The 27,699-nt window shown below is 41.7% G+C and overlaps 1 protein-coding gene and 1 long non-coding RNA gene across 9 annotated transcripts in view; both read right to left on the bottom strand.

Annotated features, from left to right (window-relative positions):
- The window catches only part of TCF12 (transcription factor 12), a 174,947-nt gene extending 163,809 nt beyond the window's left edge, over nucleotides 1-11,138 (bottom strand). For 5 of the 7 annotated variants that reach the window (XM_075045360.1, XM_075045359.1, XM_075045361.1 and 2 more), the window contains exons 1-2: nucleotides 9,582-9,681; nucleotides 8,672-8,744 (exon numbers count right to left, since the gene is read on the bottom strand). In XM_075045360.1, coding sequence (XP_074901461.1) covers nucleotides 8,672-8,744; nucleotides 9,582-9,656 — 148 coding nt within the window. In that variant the 5' untranslated portion in view covers nucleotides 9,657-9,681. Of the gene's footprint in view, nucleotides 1-8,671; nucleotides 8,745-9,581; nucleotides 9,682-10,118; nucleotides 10,278-10,983 lie in introns of those variants that run through there. The other 2 variants (XM_075045357.1, XM_075045358.1) reach the window with 2 other exon arrangements.
- A 475-nt stretch (nucleotides 11,139-11,613) lies between these two features.
- LOC142039116 (uncharacterized) lies at nucleotides 11,614-16,032 on the bottom strand. Of its 2 annotated transcripts, none has more exons than XR_012652817.1 (3): nucleotides 15,367-16,032; nucleotides 12,556-13,453; nucleotides 11,614-12,502 (listed from the first exon to the last, which is right to left on the bottom strand). It is a non-coding gene; the product is annotated as an uncharacterized LOC142039116 (long non-coding RNA). The 2 variants fall into 2 exon arrangements; XR_012652818.1 differs by having other exon boundaries at nucleotides 11,624-11,995; nucleotides 12,614-13,453.
- Nucleotides 16,033-27,699: the final 11,667 nt, after the last annotated feature.

The raw sequence follows: 27,699 nt of genomic DNA, 5'->3' as shown, positions 1-27,699 counted from the left end.
CAGTTTTGTTCATGCAAAGGAAAGTAGAACAGCGAAAGCAAGTGGTTCAACTTATTACTAGAATTCCACGTAACTAACAACCTGATAGAGACATGGAGATTACCACCATTTCTGCAGCTACAAGTGGTACAGAAAGAAAACAGTCTGCAGTACCAAAAAAAACAGACTTGAAAAGCATAACTAATATCTCATATGCTTACAAAAAAACAATATAAGCAATCTCTGTAGAAGATCAGGAGCAAGAAATCAGGTCCACAGCAGTAAACAAGATTTACTTCAGAAAAAAAAAATTAATTCAAAACTGTCAGCTGGATGTAAAAAATATCCACCTATTTTCCACTTACCAATAAAGACAAATTGTGTGTAATAGAAGAAATGTACAATTTTTTTCCTTCTGTTTTAAATGTGATTCTATAGCATGAGCAGGTTTTTAATTTTTCCATAGCACTAATATGGAAGCATACAACTTCCCTGGCCAAGACAAACCTTACTTAGCTTTATGCTAAGGTTTTACTAGCATTCCTAGAGAATACTACCCTACTAACAGGGCTGTAAAGTAAGCCCTTTTTATCCAGTCTCTTCCTCTTCCACCCTCCATTCCAAGTCCTTCTTTAAAACACCAGCAACAATTATTTTGATGTGATCAATATTTTTCTGCGTTACATTGGTAAAAACACGAAGTTTATTTCATTTAAAGCAATTCCAGCTCCTTCTTTCCAAAAAATTAAAAAAAAAACAAAAAAAACCAAAAAAACACATCCCTAGCATACAAGAATAATCTAACAAAGTCCTGAAGATTGATTGGGTACATTTTAGCCTGATTATCCTCTGAAGACAGTGAGATATTATTAAATATAACAAAAGCTGCTCTTTCTGATCATTCTTGGTATTCCGTTAACATCTTCACCAAAAAAGTATGTCCTTTATGTTTTTGAATGTTGTGTTTACAAACACAGCTTTGTTTTACAAATGAAAAAAAGACAAGGCATTCATTCAAGACATTAAAAAAAAAATCATTATCTCATCTTAGACTCATAATAGAAGAAAAAAAACTTGTCCCTACAACAACTAGTAAATAATGGATTGTAATATTTTAAAAGTCCACAAGTACTTCCAAATCATCAGGTTGAGCTATACAATAGAACTGGGGACTTCTAGACATTCACATTAATTAAAAAAACAACAAATTGAAGGAGTAGCCAACCCTACTTAAGACAGAAAAAAAAGATATTAAAAATACATTTTCTGTCCTTAGAATTGTACTTATGCACTGAAATAATACTTTTCCCTCATTTCTTACAATGCTTAATGACCAAAAAAGCGATTAAAGTATATACACAATTTAAAACTAGTTATGAGTATTCAACAACAATCTCCATCAATTAACTTACATGCAGAAAATAGTGCCTTTTCTTATTTCTTTATTAACTATTTAAATTTAGTGACTTCCTCACAGAACGCATAAAACTGTTCAAGTTTTGCTATATACTTCTGAAGAACTGCTAACACATTAAATTAGACAATGCCTCTAAAAAAAGCTTTTTAGAGAACATACTTCATTCAATGAAGTCATTTATTGAAACTGAGCTTTCAAATATGATAAACTAATATTTATTTTGAAGGAAATTTAACATAGAAGACTTATTTATTATATCACATAGATCACATCTGGCTCTATAGGTAATTTAAGAAATTTTATAAAGCTTCTAAAAATGCTCAACGCTATTCCCCAAAAACATAATCCTTCAACACTGGAGTACCAAAAAACACCCCTGCATCTCCGCAGTCAAGAGAAGTCAGCTCAAGAGGTCTAGCAAACTCCTAAAGTTTAAGCACATCTTTCAGTTTTAAAACTAGTCTCCACAAAACCCAATCTTACTAAGTGATATGGTATTTTATTAGTGCCTTAAACATCCTTCTGTTTATAAATAAATACACACAGTTTTCAACCATGAAAAATTACACTGTATCTTAAAGAAAATACAGTTTACCAAGTTTATAGTACAGTATATAGTAGATAAACAGAAAATCATAACTGTATCTATAGGCTCAACTATGGATAAAATAGAATTATCTGAGACAAACAACTGTCATACCAACTTGATAACAAAATGACTAAGGGGTTAAGTCCTGTTTGTGTGACAGCTGGAAGGAAGTGGGGGGAAGGGGAACTTTGGCATGTATGTATGAATGACAAGCTTTTAACATAAAATTCCCTTGCCAAAGACCAAAAAAAGACCACAAACAAATAAAACCAAAAAAACCCCCAAACCTTAGCAAAAGCTACAGACATAATAAAAGTTCTATAGTCGTTAAGGGAGTGAGTACAAGTTCAGCTGCCATTAAAGGACACGTAAATACACAAGAATCTCATTTATACTTCTCTCTAAAGAAAAGGTATTCTTTAGATAACACGCAATTTCTCCTCAGACTCTTTTCAGGATTCTTCCTCCACTTCACCCAAACCCTTAGTCCTCGTGTTTACATTTATATCAACGCTGCTCTTTGGGTACATCAAAAAATACAGCAACAGGCAATTTCAAATCATATTCCTTCCCACATGCCATTAAGACCACTCTTCAAAGCACCTGGATACTCTTTATCATTTACAATAGGTCAGAAAAATTTGGCAGATCAAAGAGCTACTACTAGCTGGTGTGGAGGGTGATGGTGGGAGGTACCCCATCATGAAAGGACAAGGCACTACTGCAACCCCAGACATTTTGAAGCCACCCGAAAATAACATGGCAAAGATCTTACTTGCATTGTGACACAGTAACATTTATATAGGGATTGGAGGATAGATGCTGTGCTTGTAAAGACAGCGATCACATCACTGCTCTCACCCAGGGAAAACTAATTGCTGGAAATAAGAGATTAGCTTTTTGTAAGAATGCTTTCTACATGCCAATACAGCAAAAGTTACAGTTTCCCTTATTAACAGTGTCAAATTTATCTCTAAACAGAAGACAGCCCAAATGCTACTAAAAATTCTAAAATTAGCTGTTTGGAAAACAGCAAGGAATTTCTGACCAATTGACATGAGGTTCATACCATCACCTTAAGTGATAACAGCCATTTCAAAACCATAGCCAATGGCAATAAATGATGGACAAACATCTACTTATCTACTCACCAAGCTAGATTCGGAACACCTAGCTGTTCCAGTAAGTTCTCCTTTTTCCCTCCACCCCTCCCCTTTTTTTTAAGTCACAAAAAAACTCAGTATCTGCATGACCACAAACACCTTGTGAGAGACTGTCTGCTTTAAAGTTGGGTGATCAGTTCCCTCCATTTGTCCAACTTTTTTTTTCCCCTTCTCTTTCTTAAACACGAATATGGAAGCAGTTACTTAGCCCTTTTATATGCTGTACTTTTCAAGACTGTTCATGGAGTGTCTGATAAATTATCTTTCCAAAGGCAAGGGAAGGGGAGGAGAAAAAGAGGCAGCAATAGTGAGACAGAGGCTGCCAAAAGGCAAGCTGCAGAGTCACATATTTACTAGCACTGTATCACCCTTTTAGGTTTCTAAATGCAATAGGTGAGGGATCCAGACTGAAATCTTCAGCTCACTTGTGTTTGGCCCATTTGAAGGGTAATCCATGGGTCTCCCCTAAAAAAACTAGAGGGCAAAGAAGCTACAGGTACCTTTCTGCTTTCAAGCACAAGGCTTCTACAACTTTTCCCAGGCTTTTCAGAAGACAACAGAATTTAGGATCTCTCAGACCCAAGATGAAATACCAGGTTACCAGGTCTGCTGGTTCACTTTTAATGGAGCTAGAGGACAACCTAAATACCAAAAATAATAAAAAAGCCACATAGCTGCATGACCTAATGTTTATTTTAACAGACCACTCTAGATTTCTGGCATTTAACACACAATAAACTCACCTTCTTTTGAACAGCAAACAAAAACACACAGGATCATAACATATTTTGGATGACAAAACCAGAAATACAGACTGAATTCTGAAATACATGCCTTCCACTTTTCTTTTTTTTAGGAGTCTGTCATGACCTAACACATTGTAGGACCAGACTATGTGACTACACCAGACCTCTCATCAACTCCTTAATTCAGGGATTAGGAGAGCACTAGAAATTTCCTACACCTCAATGGGAGACTGCAGCAGAAAAACACATTGAATAATATCAGAGAACTGATTCTTCTTCGGAATCACAGTTCTGATAAAAAGAAGAAAAAAATGATGTATTTTGGAAGGTTAGGAGGAGCACTATTTGCATAAAGTTTCATCTTTCTGCAGTCTTCTCCAAGGCTGAGTGCCTTTTCTCTTTAACACTTGCTGTACATTAATGAACACAGTATTTAAAACACTGCCAACCCAGGTAACTCTCTCAAGCTTTTTTGTTTGGGTTTTTTGTTTGCTTGTCTGTTTGTTTTACAAGGAACTGCTGATGCAAAACTAAAAAGGAAATAAGAGTTTACTGGACTGACAAACAGTAATCAAGTCAGGTTTTGCTAATTTTGGAAACACTGTTTGGTAACTTAATAGACCTGCTAAAGAATTGCCATTGTGTCCAGTCTCAAGACACATGGCCCTAATTTAGGGACACTCAGGTTAATGGCAGGCTATCAACTTAAATGGTCTTTGCATCAAGCCACTAATTAGTGGCCTATCCCAATCCATTCCTTACAAACTCAGTACATTAGTAGAGAACAGTGGAAAGGGCAACCTCTTGAATTTGCATAAAAGGGGACCGAACTGATACAGATATCTAAACAGATACATTCAAAGGTTTTTTGCATATAGGTCTAGTACGAGGAATGTCTGGGTACACAGAAGATTTGTGCCCAAAGCTGTCCATGCACAAATGTGTGTACTCATTTTTCATGAACTTCTTACAAGCAAGACAAGTGTCATATTTTGATGACTTAGCTCTTGAACTGTACCTCTTACTTTAAACTCTTACCACTTTGTTTTCTGTTAGACATCCACATTGTCTGTATTCAGCTTTTTTGACTTATACCTTGCATATGCATGTGCACAGCCACATGCAAAAATAATGCTATTGGTACAATGAGGAGGCTACAAAAACTGAAGATAGCAGGCCACATAGGAAAATATTGTCTCAGATATATTCTTCTTTAACATCTAAGAAGTTCTTTAGAAGAGAAAAAAAAAAGGGGGGGTGGTGTATTTTAGGGTACCACACCTGAGACTAAAAAATTTCATTTGCAGGAAATATTGAAATTGAGATCAAAACTACTGGGAACCATAGGAAAATTGCATTATTATTGCCTATGGCAGGCATCTCAATACTGCGACTGGATTTTAATGGAGTTACTGTAATAAGTAAAAAGCATTGGGCAAAATCAGTCACCATCCAGGTTTGTATTGGCATACATTTTGTGGTTTTGATAAAAGCAAAAAAAAAAAGCAAAATTTCATTGTAAATCATAAACACTGCTATTAACCATAGTAACAACACAGAAAATTTTAATTTTTAAATAAAATCTGCAAAAAAGCCTGATTAAAAAGGCCAACAGAGCACATCTCTGACCTTTGCCTTCTCCTTCTACGATTTCTAAGACAGAAATGGCTTTATCTTCACAAGTTGGTTTTGCAGGAGAAAAGAATGGGAAATTCTGTTTTAAACAAGAGATAATTACAACAGGTATGACAAGGAATATTTTGTGGCCTAACTCACTGACTTACATATCAGGTTACTTTTCCAATATGCTTATTTCCACCAGTAGTCTGACCAAGTTATTTGACTTCATCAGCAGCTTACACAACCTACTGTCACAAGATACTATATCAGATTAGTTCACTTATTTCATCTGCAGCTTTCATTCATAACTGATTTACCTGTAGAAAGCAAGCCTGCCCCAACACCAGACTTTAGTTATCTTTTAATCAAAATACAATGTTCATATGTTAATCCATGACAGTATTTTCTTACAAATTATAGATATCATATTAGCTGTTTTATTTATGCAATCCAATTACATGTATATTTTTACAGCATAATCAACGGAAGTATTGCAGAATTATACCAGATCAAGCTTGTTACATCAGAATTAATAACATACACCCTAGTATTTCCAACACTTCACAAAGCCACACCTGAAAAACAAACAGAACTTCACCATCCCTGAACAGCAACTAATTTATCATTTTAAACTAGGGGCCTGGGGGGCAGTAAGGAAAACGCATCATGAGCATCCCTTCCTTCTATATCAGATTTCCCAGAAATACACACTCTTAAGAGCCATGCAGACAAGCAGCTGATTTTCACCTACTTAATGGGGGCCATCAGGCTGCATCTCAAATCACTGATAGGTTGGGGGGAGAGGGGGGTTGGCAGAGAATATGTTCTCAGATTTGTTTAAATTTAAATGAGAAAAAGGGAGTTCTATAATAACAAACAATAAACACATTCTTATTCCAACTAAGAAAACACTTGCTTTTAGTATGCTTGTAAAGACATCAGAAAAATAAAACAACTGAGTTTAATGGGAAAGATACTGAAGCAAGCTTCACTTCTGTAACTGCCATCAGAATCACAGAAAGTCTCTGCAAGAGGTAGCATCATTCCGTATTCGAGGAAAACATTTTAAAAGTACTTTTTAGGAATCTGTGCATACTGTGCTTTTTGGTACTAGGTAGCTCAAAGGAATAAATACCTCCTCCTTTCACGTTTCTCTTTAAAAAGTGGCCTCTAGCAGTGAAAAAGTTTTCAAACATTGCTTGTCCTAGAAGTTACAGAACACTTGAAATTAAAGCAAGATCACAATTAAATCAGAGTGCTAGAAGTTAAATGCCTACAGTTCATCAATGATCTTAACACAGGCTTTCTACAAGACTTATCACTGACTCAGAACACAACTAATATAAAAGTTTGTCACCTCTCACTCCTGCAGAGTAATCCCCCTAGCTCAAGGCTTAGGTCATAACATTACAAGAATTAGGGCATATAATCCCACTGACCAGTAAAACTCTACAACAAGAAATGTTTTTAATTAAAACCCACAACTATATACCATTATCTCTTCCAAGGGGAATTTAGTTGTAGCGTGACAGCTGCAGTGTATTGTTCATGATTGGTATCTATGTGATGACACATCACATTGGTGAAGAAATTCAAGGAGTCAATAACACTGTTTCTCCCCAAAAGCTAAGTATTCTGGCATTCTCTCTTTTTCTCAGCCATCCAAGGAAAGAAGGGGAAACACTACCTACAAATAGGTCAAGCCACATTACCTAAGACTGATTTAAGAGCTGAACTGAAAATGAAAGCTTTATTACTCAACAGAAAGTTATTCTACTTGTTCAGGAAAAGCCAGGGGACAAGGGGACAAGATGCTCAGGTTGTGCTCCCCACAATAAGTTTTAGCTCCCTGAATATCTTTTAAAACAAGCTTTTGAAAAATAACTGTCTTGAATATTTGTATCTGAAAAAAAAGAAAAAATATTAACTATATCATATACAGATCTGCTGTCTTACTATTGCAAATAATTTAAACTTGACATACTTTCAAAGAGCAAGATAAAACCACCTATATCTTAGAAGAGAAAATGTAAAATGCTTCTTCAAGTATACTACAATTACAACATTTGCTACATATTTTCATTAAATGAAATATGGGAAGTAGTCTCTGAAGAGTTTGCAAAATTACACAATTCAGAAGTTTTAAGATGCTTTTAAGAACAAAATTCTAAATTGTCACTAAAATGCAAGGTCTCATTTGAACTTTTAAAGTAACAGCTCTGACAATGTAAGGGGCAAACAGGCACTGTTACTGCACAACTTCAAGCAACTACTTCACTCCTCTACTGGTAGTCTAAAAGTTTATTTTCATTAACCTTAACACAAACATCACTTTGCTGTATTCATAAAAGCAAAAATACCACTTCACTGTATTCAGAGAAAATAAGCATACATAAAAAAAGAACAAAACACATTATCAAAAAGTTACTTTAGTTTCTCTTTCATAAGTAGTAATAAATATACCCTTCACAAGAATGATACAAAGTATCTTAAAAAAATTGCACTTTGCCATTATCAGCTTATCTTAAAAGACTCTGAGAACGGCCATTAGGTGGACCTCAATGAAGGCACTGAAGCCACAAAATACATGCAACCGGTAAATACAGTTACTTGTTTTCCAGATACCCTGATAAAGGTTCAACATGAAAGAATTCTATTTGTCAAGACTTAGAGAACTACACAGTACCATATAATTGTATTAGCCTTACATTTTCCTTAAGAACTGCATTTTAAAATATATCCTTGAGTCAGGAGTATTTCATTATTTGGCATTTGACATGTTTTACCCTTCCATACAAGGGCTAGGAAGTATGTCAATTGAACAGGTATGTTTCATTTTATGAAACAAACAAAAACAAAGCAGCCATTCATTTTTAACACAACAGATAAACAGACAACTTGTATGCCAGTATGATTAGAGACACTTTAACATTTTACTGTACTGGGCCAAGTATTCTAAGGCATATAGATGAAAACTGTGGTTAAAGTTAACAAAATGTGTTACAAAGTCAGATCAAAACAGCACATGTCTAGTTAACCTGAACGTCTTATGAGAATGTGTACAAATGAAAGATTACCATACTTCGACCACATGAAGACTAAGCTAAAACATCAAGACCTGGTTACATGAACTTTATGTATCTCGGATGCATCCTACCTGATCCACTGAACTGGCTGCTTCCTAGCGTAGTTGGTCTGGTTTTCCCACTATTAACAGGTGGGGAAAACATCTACAAAACAAGAAAAAAAAAGATGTGTTTAAATTGGCTTTGAAACTCCGTGCTACATAACTGATGTAAAATTAAAAAAAAAAAACAACTGTAATAGGAAGCAATTATTTGATTCATTTTTCTGCCAGAAAATAAACAGAATGCAAGATGCACATTTAGATCCATAAAACCAATAAGCTGAAGTACTCCTTGCAATTAATACCACCAAAATCTCTTTTCTACATAAACACAACCAACTTAAAAAAAATAAAGTTAAAAGGAGACCTAGTACTACTATGACAATTTAAAATAGTTATTTATCTTAAATTTTGCTACTCAAAGTATATTTCTTACTGATCTGTGAGTTTAAAGTCACTGGATAAAAACAGCTTTGAGAGGCAGTAGTCTTCTATGTTTACACACTAAGCACCTTTTTGAAATCTGTTAAAAATATCACACAGAAAATACCTATAATTTTCTAAGCCAAAACTATCAATGACTAACCTCTGATATTTACGAGCATTAGTTTTGGGGGTTGGGGTTTGGGGGGGTTTTTTGGTGTTTTTTGTTTGGTTTTTTTTTTTTTTAACGAACCAAAAGAAAAGCCAAAGTACCAGTGCCACATGCCAGCTTAACAAACGTTAATTATTAGATTATGCCACCACTGGGTCAGCCTGATTTTAACCAGTTAAACCAATTGACCCAGTATTAAATCTGGAAGTCTAGACATTACATCAAAGTTCAGGTGTCCAACTTGGCTGAGACGGACCCAGCCGAGAGCCCTGCACACTGCTGCCCCTACTCCTCGGCTCGCTTTACCACGCCGAAGTCACGAGAAGACCTCGGAGAATGTCCTACCGCACTGAAGTCCAGCAAGTCGCTCAGTTCCTTGTCAGTCCCTATTGCGGCCATCCTCTGCTGCTGGGAATTCATCTTCCTCCGCTCCTCCGATCACCTTCTAGGGCACAGGGAGAGAGGCACAGGCAGTAGTACTTCACCGCGGGACTGGAGCCGACCCCCGGCCCTGGGAAGCCGGCCCCTCGCGAAGCAGCAGGGCCTCCGGTACCCCCGCAGGTACCTCTGCACCCCCCGAGGCGGGGGTGGGGGAATCCCCGGGGAGGCTCGCCTTGCCTCACCGGGCGGACCGACAGAATCGGCGGCGGCAGCAGCAGCTTCCCCAAACTAACCAACTCGCCTCAAGTTTCCTCGGGCTCCCTTTTCTCCCTCAACCCGCTTCTCCCCCACCTCGCGCAAGGCACAGGCGCGCCGCAGCGGGGCCGCCGCCAGGAATTAGGTCCGTCCGTCCCCCCCTCCCCGCCCCAGGCAAAGCGAAAGCAAATAAACAGCCGCGGCCCAGCGAAGTCCGGGGAATTAGCGAGAGATTAAGTGACTCACTGTCTCTGCAACAATGGGGCTGACAAGCGGGGCTGGATGCGCCTCAGCAGAGCCATCTCTGCCCCGGCATTATCGCCGACCGCCTTCCCCGGCGGTAGCGGCTCTCCTCACCCACCCACCCAGCGGGCCGCGACCGCCGCTCCGCGCTCGGGACCGCGGCGGGGCGGGAGCCGCCCCCGCGCACCGCACGCGCACACGCGGCGCGGGGCCGGGCGCGCGCGCCGCCACCGGGCGGGCGGGGAGGGAGGAAGGGGGGGGGGTTGGAATGCGCGTGCGGCGGGGGGCCGTGCGCGCGCGCGGCGCGGGTTGGGGTGGGGGGGAGGGGTGGGGGGGAAGGAGGGGCGGCGGGGTCCGCGCCTTCCCTTGTGCCCGGCGGGCACCGTGGGGGAGCGGCGGGGGCGCTGCCGCAGCCCCGCTCCCCTCCAAGTTTCGTGAGGCGCCCGGCGCGCCGGGGCCGGGCTGCGGCCGCCGCGACCCTTTATGAAGCGCTGGGAGCCGCGCGGCGGGCAACGCGCCCCCCTCGAACGCCGCCTGCGGGGACTCGCTCCTGCCCGGGGCCGGGCGCCGCAGCCCGCCCGGGGCCCGCGGCCCGCCCCGCCGCCGCCGAAGACCCCCGGCGCGCCGCACGCCCGCTCCGCCACCCGGGCAGCCGGCCCCGGCTGCTCGCCCCTCGGGCTCCCCAGCAGCGCCTCCTCCTCCGCCGCCGCGGCCTCCCCCGCGGCGGCCCCCGGGCAGCCCCGCTCCCGCCCGGCCGCGGCTCCGTGCCCCCCGCCGCCGCCTCTGCCCCTGCGACCGCCCGGCCGCCGCTTCCCTCCCCCCACCGCTCTCTCCCAACTTCTCCCGGCCGCTCGCCGCCCACACTTACCTGCTGCCCCCCGTACGCTCCGGGGACCAGGGCCGGTCCGGCGGCGGCGGGCGGGCCGCGGGCTGGGTGGGAGGCGACGAGCCGAGCGCTCCCCCCCCCCCCCACTAGAAGGAACTTGTGGGTTTCCCTCAGGCAGACATTTTTTTTGCTTACAGAGCCTCAGCACCACGTTCACGGCTCCGGCTCCGTATCCCTCCGCGCCGAGCGCCGCCGCGGCCTTAACCCTTGACGCGCCGCGCCGCTACCGGCCGGAGGCGGGCGGGAGGCGCCGCCGCCGCGCTGGCGGCCGCCCCACCGGCATCCCCTGGAGCCGACCCGGCACCCGCCTCGCCCCCCAGCGCAGCGCCGGGACGCCGCAGCAGCGGGGGTGGGAGGAGGGGTGTCGCGGCCTTGCCTGGGCCCGGGTTCCGCCCGCACCGCCGCGCAGGAGCCCCGGCGGGCGGGTGTCGGCGGCGCGGGGAGAAGCGGGACCCGCCGGCCCGCAACGGGCACCCCCAAAACCACGCACCGCACGGGAACAGACCCCTCGCCGCCGCTCCCCAGCTCGCCCAAACGGCCAGCACAGACCTCGGCAGGTAGCGCCGACCGCAATGCACGTGCCCCAAACGCCCCAAATACGCTAGCACGCTCACCCGGCATCCACATGCCCTAAAATATGCCTAAACACTTTTAATATAGCCATCTCACTTGGCAAAATAAAACTGCGTATGACTTACACCGAGCTATAAACATTCGTCAGCAGCTTCCTCTTAAATACATAGTTAAAACGGTAACACGTCAAAGCATACAAATACGTGTGTTCGCGCAAGAATGCGAGACCACACGTTCAGACCAACTCTGCAGTTCTCTGAAACGGGCGATGCCAAAGGTGAATCGGCCCAACGGTTTCCACACAGGAATGGGACCCAGCGCGTGAAGAACCCCAGCCCTCATTCGGGTCCTGCCACTGCTACAGACGAATCCCTCTTTTGTGCTCCATCTCCTCCTCAGAAGGCAGCACCACCAGTCTGTCCTGCCGGGGAGTTTATTTCATGTTTGTACGCCGCTCGGATACAGCAGCGTAACGGCCTAACCGAAGTGCATGGCTTTTCCCAGCGCCGAGGAGAGTGATCCCGGTGCACACCCGACGCTCGGTTGCACACACGTCTCTCAAGCCTGCAGAGCCCCCAGGTGGCACCTACTTGCCACCACCTGCGTCTTGGCCTGCTCTCTTCTGACCCTGGCTACCGACCCTTCCCTCTGAAAGTGAGCACTAGTCATCTCTGCAGCTACTGGCATATTATTCTTTTGGAGCGAGGGGATGTACAGAACACAAGGGCAGTGAAAAAGGATACTTAAAATCCTGGAGAACCTAAAACGCTCCAGGGAGATAGCGCAGTCAGGAGAGGCACGCTCTCAAGAGAGGAGCGTTCATCCCTCACGGGCCGCTGCTTGGCAGTCCCCCAGGTTCAGAAAGCAGCAGGCTGTCCAGAGGGCTCTCCAGCCCCGTGCCCGTCCCTTCCAACTCAACTCTTCCCACCTCCAGATCCCAACTGTGACGCCTTCCGTCCCTTCCAACTCAACTCTTCCCACCTCCAGATCCCAACTGTGACGCCTTCCGGAGGAAGTGGAGGGTGATCCACAAACTTACCACCCTCAGGCAAAGACAAACTGGAGATTCTGGAGCCTTAAAACATTCTCCTCCATTTTCCTCCTGTATAGGCTGTGTGCTGGATGATCATCTGGCCGTGTGAGTCTATGAATATTCATATATTTGCCACTTAGAAATGCAGGAAGCAATTTGTATTAAAATACCAACCCAATGACTTCCATTCTCCGTGCCCCTGAGGGACATAAAAGTGTACTTTTCCCCTTTGATGTATAAATAACACTTCATTTTAGAGGAAAGCACCCAGTGACAGAGATCACTGTACATTTCATGAGGAATGCCTTTTAACATATTCTAGTTACAAGGAAGATCCCCTATTTGCATAGTGTGAAAATATTGTTGTTTCTCTTGAAGCGTTACTTTTCAACCAGTACTGGTACTCAGTACCGGTTAGTACAGCTGCAACACTGATAAGCATTGATTAGACAACTGGCTAAATCTAAAGAAGGTAGAAGCAATGATGCCAAAAATTATTTGTACTGATGTGTAACTGTATTAAAATTAAAACTTAATTTCAAACACAGTACTTCTTATTTGCCCTCTGACCTCAGGTTTTAAGGTTCACATTTGTAGGCTTTTATTTGCAGCTAGAAACCTTGAGTGAAAGATGATATATCCAACATAATCCATGACACAGCATTCAAAGATACACAAAATATTGTAAGATATTCCATTTGGTCCACAATGACATGTCACTGTCTCCCATGCAGGTGCTGGCAGTAAACACGCTCATTACCAAAAGTCACATCCATAGCAGCCATTCTTCTGCATTACATCTCTATGGGATGACTGTCCTCTTCAAAAAACTTCATTTCCAGGCACCTGTAGAAAAATGACCAGAACATACATGAAGTTTCCAGAAATTATGCCAGACAACTTAGCAAGTACCCAAGGCCTCTCAGAGAAAAGTATGCTTTGGCCCAAAATATACTGTGAGTCTGACCTACAGGAGATTGCTCTGGGGACCCAAAATTGTAATAAGTTGGCCAATTCAGAAAATTCAGAAGAAACTCATGCAGGTAGCTTGACTAAAACAGTTGTGAAAGATCAGTAACTATCACATCCTGTATTACAATAAAATTCTAAAAAGAGATTTAACCTAATGTTTCCTGGGTACTGAACATCATCTGCCACACTGGTGAGATTTGGAATCTTTAACCTATTCAGTTTTTAGCTCCTCTTCATGTAACACTCATCACAATTAACATGTACACTCAAAAGATTGAGGCACAATATTCTATGTCCATGCAGTATTGTCTTTCACCCCTTCTCAGAATCTCCAACCCCTTTCTCAAGCTGCTACTTAGTACCCTTTCATCTCTGCCACTCCCTATAAATTCTTCCCGTTCACTGCAAATATAGGAGTACAAAAAAAAAAAAAAAAAAAGCATTGCATATGCTTATTCCACCATACTCATACACAGAAAATGAAACAGAAAGCAATGTGGTCAACATTAAAAAACAAAACAAAACAAACCACCAACGACAAAAATCCAAAACAAACTCTCTGCTTTCAGCTATTTAGAGGTCTTTATGAGAAAATACGTCCAAGTAAGACTTCATAAATATTTAAAAACATTTGAAGAAATAGGTATCTTAAACCTGGTTTGGACAATTACAAAAGTTTTCCATTTGTAACAAATAAAATACTTCCAGTTTCATTCCTGTTTCAATCCCTAGTTACAGTTCTTTCCTTACACATGTGCAAATGCAGTAACCATACCACACAAATGATACAAAAATGAAAAACTTCCAGCTTTGCAGTGATACAAAGGTACCTTCCTCGTACATTACACAGAAGGCTGAAGTGCCTGCCTGAAGTCGTCTGCAACTGTTAACACCCTTTTTTCTTTCACTTCTTTAAAAATAAAAGGTCTTAACTACCTAGGGAGCAACAGATCAAATGGACAGCACAGAAATAGAGGAGCAATCATAAACATCAATATTTTTGCTAGTGATTTTGTGAGCAAGGACTCCAGCAATCAGGGCTGAATTCCTGAAGATGCTTTTCCAGCCATATTATCATCAGTGAATTTTCTATCAAGATAAATGAATTTTTTAGTCTTGTGGATAAATAGCCTTTCCTTAGAGAAGTCTTAGGTCTTTCACGGAGTAGTGCAAATAAGAGACAGGTAAACCCATGCACATCAGTGAACTCCAGACTCTGACAGAGCATACGACACAACTGTAAATCTTTATGGTAACAGCCCTGACAGCTCATCTACCAACATCAATATGGTCAGCTACCAACCAGTGCAATCAGGGAATTGCTAGCTGCCAGATGGCGATGGCAACATTCTTCTGCATGCTTCAACAGGACCATGAAAATGAAGAATTACATGCAGGACATACAAAAATTAAGAGGAATATAAAAACCAAATCACTTGAGCACAACCCCCTGAAAATAATCACACGCATACAGTGCTTCCACAGCCTTCATGAATTGCTTTCCACCCACTCCTTAAAGGAAAAATATTTGATACAGCAGACAGCTGTTGTGCATTCAGGGATGTGAGAAAATGTATTCCATATTACTATTTAATGTATCACGCCTGTGTGAATAAAATCATTAAGCTTGCATGTCTCCTTTTGGTTTATTTATTCTTAAGTTTACACACACTGAGTTAATTCACTACCACCACCCAAACTGTACGAGCTCCTAGGGTGCTCCTCAACAGAGCATTTGACCCAGGGTGGAGTTTTCACTGGAATGGCTCCTTTAAATCAACACGTACCTGCTCAGCCTGCATCCACAGCCAGCAATTTATCCATGATAAATGCTATCGCTCAGCAAATCCATAGACCTGGAGAAGTCAGCAAACCTCCTTTCCTGCTCCAGTTGCTGGGTTTTTTTGTAACAAATTCCCACCCTCACCTAAACCACCGAATCCTTTCCACTGCTCCTTCCAGTAGACTTCCCAGTACGGAGAGCAATGCTTATTTTGGAGTCAGCAGTAGGGAGACCACCACCTTGTTTCCTGCAACTAGCAGGGATTTACTGACTTGTTTCTGGGGTCACTTGGAATCTGACTCAAGCCAATGAAAATTAATTAAAAGATGTTTTTGTTGTCATGCATGGAACTTTTGGATTAAGCTCTTGGGGAGGCACCGTGTTCTTCCTACAGCTCTTCCTTCCGAAGCAGGCTCTGGAAAAGCATCCTACAAATGAGCTTACAGCTATATTCCTATGACCAAGCCTCACAATTGCGCAGCGCTTACTGTTATCAGTACAGCCCATCTTACAGATAACTGAATTTGCTGCCTCACTTGCTGCCTCCTATATTTACCTCGCAGTAATTAAAATTATATAACATATACATTATGTAACATATTCTACAGTAGGAAAGATTTAGAACGTTTGCAGGAGACTACAGTGGTGAAACCTCTCCCCAAACAGGATTACTTACGAGGGGACCAGAGGGAGCGTGCAGGTCGACTGCTGCGAAGTCAAAACCTGTTTGTTTCGGTGGGGGCACTGACAGCTACTGGCAAAGCGCTCGCCGACAAGTACTTCTGGCTAAGCAGGAAATGGGCAAAAGCTTTAGCTCGCCGTAAGGGACGATCTATCACAGGAGGAATTCTTACAAAAGCGGAAAGTTGACTTGGCGGGGGGGGGACGACTAAAAAGAGAAATCGCGGCGGGAGGGCCCCATGGGAGGCGGCCTCTCCGGTCCCCACAGCGGGGCCTCCCGCCGGCCCCTCACCGCGGCCGGACCCCGGCGGCGGCAACGCCAACGCCGCCCGGCGGGCTGTCGGGGCCGGCGCCCGCCGGGCACATCAGTGCGGGCGGCGGGGCGAGGGCCGCCGGGAGGAGCGGGAAGTTGCTTCCACCCCGCCGGCCGGTCCCTCGGGCGGAGCCGCCCCGGCGCCGCGGCTCTGGAGCCCAGCCCGCCCCAGCACTGCCCCGGACGCGCCGAGTCTCGCTTCCCCGGGCTCGGCCGGCCGCGGAGGGACCGGAGCTGGCCGCACCCGCCCGGCCCAGCTGAGGGGGCACAGCCGCCCGTCAGCGGGGTCGGCGAGGAGGCGGCCCCCGCTCCGCACCGCAGCGCCCGGCCGAAAGTTGCGCGGGGCCGAACAATGCGGGGAGGACTATTTATCCTTCCGCCGTCCGGCTGTGACGGGAGGGGGGAGGGGAGCGGCGGCGGAGGGGGTGGCGCGACCCGCCGCCCAGCGGGCGGGAGGGGCCGCGGCCGTTCCTCGCCTCGGGCTGCCGGGGCGGCGCGGCTGACCCCTCCCCGGGCCCGGTTACGAAAGCCGGGGGAGCCCGGCCCCGTCCCGTCCCGTCCCGTCCCGCCGAGGCCCGGGAGCGGCCGTGGCGCGCCGCCTTGTCCCGTCCCGCGGCGCGCCGAGGGCCCTTGCGGGGGCGCCGAGCAGCGTCGCGTCCCGTCCCGTCCCCTCCGACCGGGTTCGCGCTGCGGGGCTGCCCGGGCGCCAGCGCGCGAAACGGCTCGTCCCTGCAGCGGGGAAAACTCTTTAATTCCCCGCGGTCCCTGCTGCCGTCCTGCCGCCGCCTCCCGGCTGCCCGCTCCCCGCCAGGAATTAAGCAGGAGCATAAGGTCTCCATACGAGCGGAGCGCGGCACAGCTCGTGGGCCATGTGTGCTCTGGGAAACTTTGATCCTCCTGCTTGTAGCTCAAGAAACGAAGCTCAACAGTTCAAACCGAAAAGCGACTTCCAGTTCGCGCAGGAGGTGGTTTGGGTGCTTATGTTGTTAAGGCCGACCTTTTTTAAATTAACTAAAAACAGCTAACAAATTTAAGCTAAAAGCAACATGATGTTTTCTTGCTTTTACAGTACCTTCCTAGTTAAGGAGAAATAAGTAGTCACAGGAGATTTACACTAGCTTAATAAAATTAATCCCAAATTATACTGTCTTCAAAGGTAACTTTAAAAAAAAACAACCCACAAACAAAAAATAGGATGATACAAAGCTTAATTTAAATAAGCACCTGAACATATTCCTAAGTAAAGCAGTCATTAAATCCAAAGCAGGTTGACATCCCTGGGGAAAAAAAGTTCCTCTTGCTGATGTATCTCAACCTTTCTGTTCTGGAGCCCTCAGCATGGCAATACCTGTTCTTTCTAGGAAGCGAGTAACACCACCGCAATGAAGTGGTACTGGAGAGAGCTGGTGCAGCCACACGGCCAGGCTGCAGAGCACAGCATGGCTCAGCTACTGGAGGGACAGAGGTTGCTGGCAAAAAGAGGGCAGGTGCTCTGCTGCCGCACCGCTCTGAAGTCCTTCATTTTAAGAAAACTCATTCATAAACTCAGAAGACACAGATTACAACAAAGAATCACATCAGTGAGATTACAAAAGGGAGTTATTTTCAGTGAGGAAATTAATACAAAGTTTTAAGTTTCCTATGTAAATTATATGCCCTTCACAACAAATTTTTACGATCGATTGCATCATGCAGTTCGCTGTGAGCAGTTTTGAAATATCCCTAGAATAAGTATTACTGCCAAAAGCAATTGGGCCAAAGCATCTTTCACCAAAAAGGTGTCTCACGCTGAAAGACATTGGCTAGTCAGTCACAATGGAGTTAAATGGCACAGAGGATAAAGCATGAGTATCGCCATTTTTAGCTTGGTTTCCTAGGGAAATCACTTGCAGACAACTACACTGTGTTCACACGGATGGATGCATTTCCTGAATAAATCATAAACTTATTTGCGAATTTCAACCACAGAAAATGAGGCGATCACGTTCACACACATTTAATGGAAAGGGGGATTAAAGCAGAAAAAAAGATGACTATGTTGGTGCACCTACTGAAGAAAAGACTAGTTGAGGTCAATCCTTGCCAGCAATCAAAGAACCCAGACACAGGATGCAAAAGCCAGGGGAAGGTAACTTCAGGCAGCCTCCCTTTGGGCAGAACAATTTCTGGTATTCTGCCTGCCACTGGGAGCTGGAACCAGCAATCTGTTTTACACAGACCTTTTTGAACATTTCCCCATCTCCAAAGTTTCACAGGAGCCAGAAAATAATTGCTTTAATGTAATCAAGAGCCATATAGCCCACAGATAATGTTTTCCATTCTAGAACTGCTTGAAAGAATGTAACTGAAGTTTGACTACAGCCATTCATCAGCCAGTCCCAGATGGGCCTCTCATGCGCAAGATTCCCACCAAACACCAATCCCCTCCTTGGCACTGAAGGGAACAGGTTCTGTCCCTCACACAACTAATGGACTGTCAGATGATGCATTCTGGGGAACTAAGGGATGACAGAGAAGACCAAATTTACAGAGCAAAATCACAGCTTTGAAGATTAGTAGAAACTCTTTATACCAAGCACATACAAAACTACATTTTAAATTACACTGAAAGTTTCATTCCTTAAATCAGTGGAGTGACAATACATTGGGGTTAGTACTGTTCTCTGTCATTTGTTTGGGGTTTTTTTAAGGTTTTAGGAAAAAAAAAATCTTAAAGTTTAAGTTCTATTTTGAAGAGTACTGCAACCTCATCTTAAGTGGACTCTCATATGAAGACAATTGTGGATATTCAACTATTTCCCTCCTCATATATTACCATGATTATTTTGTCCAACAATATCTGCAGAGCACATTAGATTGATTTTCATTTGGGAATACAATTGTGGGTAGACTCCTTGTCATATGTATTTATAGTTTCATTCTAATTAATATAAATATTTGTAGAAATGAGGAACAGTCTTGCAAGTGCTCTGTTCATAGAAGTATTGACTGACTACACATAATGTTCTTTTCACACGAATCATTTAGGATTGAGCTCCACAAAATGTATCTTACCGTTCATAATTTGCTCTTATGTGGCTCTTAACATAGTAAAATCAGGGGGAGTTGACTCAATTATTGAAGATAGTTGATTATCCAAGATCCAGAAAATCCTGGTTGTCCATCTCAGAGTGGGGAAAAAAAGTTTTATGAAAAATAATGTGATAGGATTACTGTGTACAGCATATTGCTATTTTGACCATGAAATATTTCCATGACAGACATGCAGATATTCAAGGCCAGATGACTTCAGCAATGGTACCCATGCTTTTGATGAACTAGTTTGCATTTATCTCATCCAACTCCCTCTTTTATCATATGTAGATGAGGCATCTTATGCATTCACATGGTTTTGACATTGTCACATGCAGATACTTATTGCAACTACATAGTTTCCAGATGCTACAGAATAGTACAGCATCCTATTCAAGAATGTGCCTAACAGAAATTTTATGAGCCTGCACTTGGACTAGAAACTAACATAGAAAATTATGCAGGTTATACCACGCGGTAGGTAGTTCCATACAGGTCTCAGGTCTAGAGCAAAAGTACACCTCAAAGAAAGTGAAGTTTTTAGGTTTTAGTTTTACCTTTCTTTTGGGGGGAGGGGTTTACTTTCTAAACAGCTTATTCATGCTTTCAGTTCTTCTGTGCACTAACAGCACTAGTTATAACTTCCCGAGCTGTCATAAATCACAGATAATCCTACCCTAGCTGCAGGTCCTAGAGAGCTGGCACGTGTCACACAGAGGTTTCTGACTGAAAGATGACCTTTAATCAAGTTTCAACAGCTTGTAAGAGCAGAGAACATAAGAAAGGCCATGCTGCTCAGAGCAAAGGTCCACCTAGCCCAGTAGCCTATCTCCAACATAACAACCCAGTATAGTATCTATTCTTTTCAGTTTAATGTCTCATATGTTCTCAATGTAGTGACTATTCAGTGGGATTCTGGAGAGTGGAGATGGGTTTTGGCCCTGTGTCTGTTCCTGGTATTGCATTGTCTCCGCAGTAATGAGAAAGAACAATCATTAGCCAGTACGGGACACTCAGAAGAACCAGGCATGAGCATGAGCAGAGTCATCCTGATTCTGGCATATTCCCCCTTCTGCCAGTAAGAAAATCAAGAATTTCTCAAGCAAGAAGTTGCATTTGATTATTGTTCTTAATGGCTATTGAGGGCTTATCCTTTATGAATTTTGTTGGATCACATTGAACTATTTTAACTACTCAGCAGCTGTACATGTAGAGATCATGAAAAAAAGAGTCAGCAAGTAATGAAACTTTTTAATACTGTCAATGGGGCAAACATATTCCATGAGGGCAACTATTTGAAAGTCAGTAAAGGAGATCTAAGTCTTGAGGGGGAAGATTTGCATTTGTTCTCCATCAAATACAGGATAAATATATTGCCATTGAAAGGTCTAAGGGCCAAGTTTGATTCCTGGTAAAATCTGAGATTTTAGTCATTTTACCTTCCTTACATCCCCTTATCTCTAGTTGTAAAATTAAGGTTTTACAATATGGAACATACTGTGATTAGCCCAGGGTTTCACAGTTAGTTTGCTCCTATATACAAGCTGTTGCCTCTTGGCTGTTGGGCAGACCAGGCAGAATGGTTAAAGGTCAGTCTCTCTCTGCATTTGCCTTAGTAGGACTTGGGGTCTTCTACCCAGATTCTTGTTTTCATGAAACTTATAGGGATTTAGTATCTTTGAGTCAAGTAACCTCTGTTAAATACAGTTAAAAGTTATTGCCAGGACAGACAAACAGATGAACTGGTAATGCAAGTGCATAAACATATCTTCCATAAAGAAAAGACAGAATAAAAGCAGTTATGAAATGTACTTGCCATAATATTGTTCTGATTGAAGTCAATGGATATGAAGCTGTTGGCTTCAAAGGAGGACCAAAGTATAGCCCATCTAGAGTCCCTTCAGTAACATTTCCAGCACAAACGTCACAGCCTGTCAAAATAATTCATATTACATGTGGAAATTTTTCATTAAGTTCCGTAAGAAAAATTGTTATTTCAAAGTCGAGAGATTTTTCTTTCTAACATCGTTTTGTATTAATCCCCTCTTTTTCAAACCACACAAAAAATTCAGGTTAGTTGTATAGCTCAAGACGATTCCAAAGTTTACATTCATTGTTGATAGTGATTACTACTAGAGACCTGGGCAGCTGCATTGCCATTGGGGTCCTGGCTCAGAACTGAAAATTGAGGCATTGCTGAGCCCAAGCTGAAGTTCAGACCATACTTTTATCTCTGGCAGGCAAGAATTATGGTCCAGTTTGCAAATTTTTTTCAGTGTCAGACTCAGTTTAAGTTTTTTTGAAAGGCTACTGTTTGCATAAATAAGTTTGAATACTGCCTTCCATTTCATAGCTTTAAATATTACAATTCCTGTTCTGATTTTAAATGTTAAGGAAAATATTTTAGCAGTGCAAATAGAAGACTCGTAGCAGAATCTTGCCCTCCTGAACCATCTCAAAGTTTTCAGTTTCTCTTCAGTGGAACTATGATTTTCTCTCTGGGCTTTCGACTCTGCCAATAATCAAGTAACTTTATATAGGTCAGTTGAATTTTCTTCATCTCAGTTGCCTCACCTGTAAAAAAAAGAGTAGACAAAAACCTCTCTTAAAGGGATGCCAAGAAGAACTAATCTGTAAGATCTTCAAATGAAACACATAGTAAAAAAAGGTTTTATGTAATTTAATATTTAAAACTAGAAGCGGGTAATATTCTGCATGCCTATATGACCATTTTAATTTTGGATTATAGGATAGATGTACACAGAAAAAAACCTTAGGTAATTTATAAAAGTTACCACTAGGGATATACTACCTTCATTTAAAAAAAGCTAACAATGTTCATCTAAGAAAACCTCATTATTGCTATTTCATACATAAAGATTTAAAGAGACACTGTCCTACAACATCTTTAAGTATCTTCTCAAACTTTATGAGAAATATACTTTAAAATTACTGCCTGTAGAAGTATTACTAGAATATATACATATGACCTGCATTTCCTAACAGCTGTACAACACCTAAACATCTTAAGATTCTACTACCTGTGAAAGCAAGGATATTCTAAATATTTTGTATGCAGAGACCATAAATTTAACTTTCTATGTAAAATTCCACTCACCCAATTTCTCTTTCTCTGATCATGTTTTAAAATATGTATTAATTTCAATAGGAAACAGTTTCTGTGGTTACACCTTCTACCTGATAACATAAAAACAGTGTAAAACACATGTTTCAACTTAATATCAATATAGCCTTTAAACTCTCCTTAATTCAAATAACAAAAGAGGAACTAATAGAATATCAGTTAAGTGAGACCTACTTGTTGGGTATTTTTGATTTTATGCTGCAGCTGTGTATTTGTGTCTTGCATTTATGGTGGTTAAACTGGAATGGTGAAATAGCATGAGATATGTATATCTAAAAGTAAAAATGTTTTACTCCTTTACTCTGTGAGACAAGGCCATTTCTTGGACAACTCCAAACAAGCAGGAAAATTTCTTCACAGTAAATTTTATGGCTATTTGGGCATTTGTAGTTTATAAATAAAATAAAACATTATAGATGTTTACTATGAGTTATTACTTATTTGCATTTCACATTTTCAGAGCATATTTTTCACCTCTCCATTATAGGATACACAATACCCAAACAGGACAGTAGAGGGTTAAGAGGTCCAGAGCTATAGTATCTAGTATAGATGCAAGTCTGGGAAGAAGGCCATAGAATAGCTAAAGCCTAACTTTGAAAAAAGAAGTCTTCAGATTTTATTTTCCATAGGAGAGGCTTTATTTTGATTGATAAGAAAACAGTTTTAAGAAGCCTATAAGAGCTTTCTTGAGACAAGAAAAGATTCCTGTGGGATTGCTTTTCAGACTACCAGTTAATGATAAACAGTGATACTTTGGTATGTAAGCAATTCTTAACTGCCATGACACAAGAGAATACCAGAACTGTTACCTTTATATTATGATATTCATGATACTAGTCTTGTGACCTGCTCAGTGCCACCTTCTTGGTCTGACTTAGTTCTGCTGTACCTAGAATAGCTGGTCATCCCCATATATCATTGGATTCATAGACCTTATGAGGTCCCTTCCAACATGAATTATCCCATGATCTTGTGATCCTATGATTCTTCATATTAGTTCATTTAACATTTCTTTCAAGCTCTCACATAAGCAGGGAAATTGTGCATGAAAAACTGCCATAGGTACATAGAACTTTCTCACAGAGGACAGAATGATGATGACTCAAACCTACAGTCAGCCTTTAAGAAGTTTACAAATGAAAGATCAGGTAGTCTCTTAACTGTAGGAAAAAAAAAATCAAAACAATTTGTTTAGCATGATGTAAAGCCAGATTAAAACTAGGACAGAAAGCTTTTGGGGGAATAGACACATGCTAAATAAAACTGGCTGCTGCCACTGCCACCCTGCAGGGCCTTACAAGACATCATGGAATGTGTCAATGTGATTTATTTTTATGAATTATTCCTATGGGCATTATGTATGTATTCTATGAAGATTAAAAGGAATTGTTTCTTTAGAGATACTACATTAAGAATCACCATAATGTTATAGTTTAATTTTGTAAAATAAGAGATCCCACTCACTGAATATAAATCAGTATAATAAAATAAATATTTGTATACAAATTCCATCACAGAACAATTCACAAGGCTGAATACTTTTTTTAAAGCCAATGAAGTTAGAAATGAAACAGATGAGGCAATGAGTGAAAATATTTTCCAATTTTGAAGCAGTATACTCAGAGACATATTTCCTGTATTGTAGGACTGAATTTTCTTACTTGTGTCTGTTAGCCCTTTAAGAACTTATGAAGTGGTTCCCACTGTTGCCCACTTTTTTTAAAGAGGTTACCAGTCTGTCAATTTCCTGTAGAGGGACCAGTTCCAGAAAAATCTGTAATTTCAACCCACATTGAGCAAGACTATGATTATGTCAAAAACATTATTTCCAGTGGGTTTTGTGTCTTTCTAATAATCTGTACAGCAAGTCACACTACACTTGATACAGGACTACTAATTATGTAAGTTTCTATAATAACTAACCACAATAGAATAGAGTATTTTTCTGTGCAGTGCAAAAGCTTCTAGAAGTGCACGGCCTATCTGTTCCAGCCTCAGAAAGCATTTAATGAATGGCCTCTAGAGCCTGCACTGATTACCTTCCTGGTTCTGACTGTAGTTACAAAGGTTCCACCAGAGTACACCTATTTCTAACCAGTGCTGATTTTGATGTAGACAATATCCCCTCTACTTTTAGTCATTGCTGTCCGGGAAAACTGTCACTCTGTGCAGCAAGACCGTCAATTCTCTTTTGCTAAAACCTTCTAGGACTAGATTTGGTTGTTGACTATGGCCGATATCCACACTGAAGGGCTCAACTCTGAACTGTGCTCACTTTGTCAGATAGTACCTGAATATGTTTAAAGTTCTAGGCAATATAGAAGGTTTCACTCCTGTGCATCAGAGGATGTGAAAATAATCCATGTTTCCAATTTATACATAAAGCAAATATCTACTTCCAAATAAAAAAAAAATCTTATCATTATTTTTGAGGATTATTAATTCATTTAATTTTGTGTACACATAGACAACAGTTGTCATCTTTTTGTACTTCTATACCCCTTTTTTTCCTTCCTGTCTCATAGTGTGTTGTGATTAGGGTAGACTCTTGGTTCTTAAAATTGTTTTGTCTTTATCATTAAATGCAAGTTTTCATGACAGACCACTTATGCGTGAGAATGTCACTGTACTTGTACATTAATTATATACATATATACCTACACACATATTTATACATATATGTTAACTACAGCACAAGATACTTGAAAAGACATATTATAAAATAATTGAGAAAAACATTATTTATTAAATAAAAGTTTGGTTTTAACAGATGTCCTAGGTACTTACTGGAGTATAGAGTCTCTTTAATATAGACTTAGTTCTAGTTAAGTGAGCTTCCTAAAAACATCCATGGACACAAAAGCAAGAGAAATCAGGCAAATTGATTCTATCACATTCTGGTAATAGTTATAAGGCAATTTATCACTTAGCAAGGGACATCAAAAGCTCATGGGCATTTGGGGCAGCGTGTATCAAAAAGGAAGTCAAGTTCATAAATGACTCACCAGACGTTACAGGAAGAAAAAAAAGGATCCTAGGTATCTTCAAACAGTGAAAAGTGATTTATATCTAAAAGCTGTTCCAGAATCACAAGGAATCTAAAGAATGGAAAGCATGTATAAATGTTCTCCTCCTTTCTCTACATGTGTAGTCTCGTATTGCTAATGGTAAAAAAAATACACCAGCTTAAAAAAACATACCACAAAAAATCTGCATGAGTGCAGTTATAAACTCTCTCAGTAATTGCTCTGATCAGCCTCACCTGACGTCTCCCCACACCTTTGACCAGGGAATCCATTTAAGGTCAGTGTGGGCCATTCAGTCCTTTTCTAAGCTGTGTCTTAGGTGTGCCTGCTGCTGATCCTGAAGTACTGTAGTGCATCCTTTGATGGACCTTGGATCCTGTCTTGCCTGATGATCACTGGACTATTGATGGGACCTGTTGCTGTTGCCATGCTGCGCTGCTTGCCTGTCTCCAGCACTCTGGGACTGTGTTCTGTCGGTGAGGTCCTTGCCCAGTGTGCACTGCAGCCACCCCTTAGCTGCCAGCTCAACTTCCCTTAGGGAGCAACCTGCTCATGCTGTTCCCTGATGTGCTTAAACTGCATTCCAAAAGAGAGACACTGTGAAAAGAACCCCTGTAGTGTTAGAAACTTGGGAAGCTTTTAATTAAGTAAATGAAATTTTCACTCATGATGGAAGGGTAAGCTGCAGCTGGACTTCTATAGCCTTTCTGGGCTTGCAGTTTGTACCCATTTGCTCAGGAACCCAGATAGCTTTGGAGTCTACACAGACCCGTGCAAAAGTACACAGTATGTGATACCACCTAAGTAGTTACTGTTGTAATAAATAGCAAGATATGGCAAGAGAGAACTGTTATAATAAACACACATGTGACTATTTTATAATATATTAGAATATAAGCCATGGGACAATTAGTGGAAAACAACTACTGCAAGAAATGTGTTTTGTGACTGAGACCCATCCTGGCCCTTTAAGTCTGGACTGTTACATTCCCTTTTTGTTGTGAGAGAACAGAGCAAACACTGTGGTTTTTTATAAAAAGTAAAGCTCTCTGTACTACCTTTCAGAGATTTTTTTGGACAGGATGGCAGCTTACCTTGTCCATCCATTGCTCAACTACAACTTCTAAAACATGTTTTAAAGAGTTAAGTACTAATCAAAATCTTTGCATCCAAACAATGTCAGTCTCACGGAGTTGTTTATCAGTGAAGTGTTAGCAATGAGTCATAATTTTATGAGGTGCCATTTTTCTATAGTATATTAAATGCAAGAGCATGTCAAACATATTGCCACTAAGGTTTATTGTTAAGTCTGCTGAAAGCATTTTGTTCAAAACAATGTTTGCTGTATCTCATATAGCTTGAAGCCTAAATTAAATGAGCTTTACTGCAGTCAACAGGAGAAAAGAATTCTTTCCCTGCCTCAACTCTCTGCCAACAGCAGCAATGGTGTCAACATTCAACTATGCTACAAACATTAGCGGCGCTAATTTGCAACTATACTTTGAGCAACTGTGGAGTTTCTTTGCCACTGTACCTTTACCCTAATGCAAGATCGATGAATGACAATGCTACAGTTGGCTCATCTTTAGTGGCCCTAGTCTCAGTCCCTCATTTACTGTACATTAAAGCAACTACATTCTTTTCTACAGGCCAAAAGGTTTAGATGTCCACCTGAATTTGTAGCCTATTCCAGGTATATATGCTTTGCATTAGGCAAGTGAGTGCTGTATGTCACATATGCATGGTTGTGTATAGAGTTAGTTACTTACAGAAGTGTTACTGGGGAAAAAAAATCACAGCAACTAATATGGATGTGAAATATGACTAATCCATGTTGGGTTTCAGTTACTTTAGTCCAGAAGGCTCTGTGAGGCTGTATGTATCATTAAAATGCTACTTTATAATTCAAACTCTTCCATCTAAAGAATAGCCTACGCAGTACAAGAACACAAGGAGCCTCTAATTCATGTAAGTGGTGATAATATTAAAAGCCATTCGTTTAGTTTTGACCTTCATGCTCTGAAGTATGCAGGGTTTGTAAAAGTGGTGATACAACCATTACTTTTTCAGGGTTAATTTGAAATTACACACTACCCA

This window comes from Buteo buteo, chromosome 13, assembly GCF_964188355.1.
Source record: "Buteo buteo chromosome 13, bButBut1.hap1.1, whole genome shotgun sequence".
Taxonomy (NCBI): domain Eukaryota; kingdom Metazoa; phylum Chordata; class Aves; order Accipitriformes; family Accipitridae; genus Buteo; species Buteo buteo.
The sequence above is the reverse complement of the archived record's forward strand: the minus strand, read 5'-3'. Positions and strand labels throughout refer to the sequence as shown.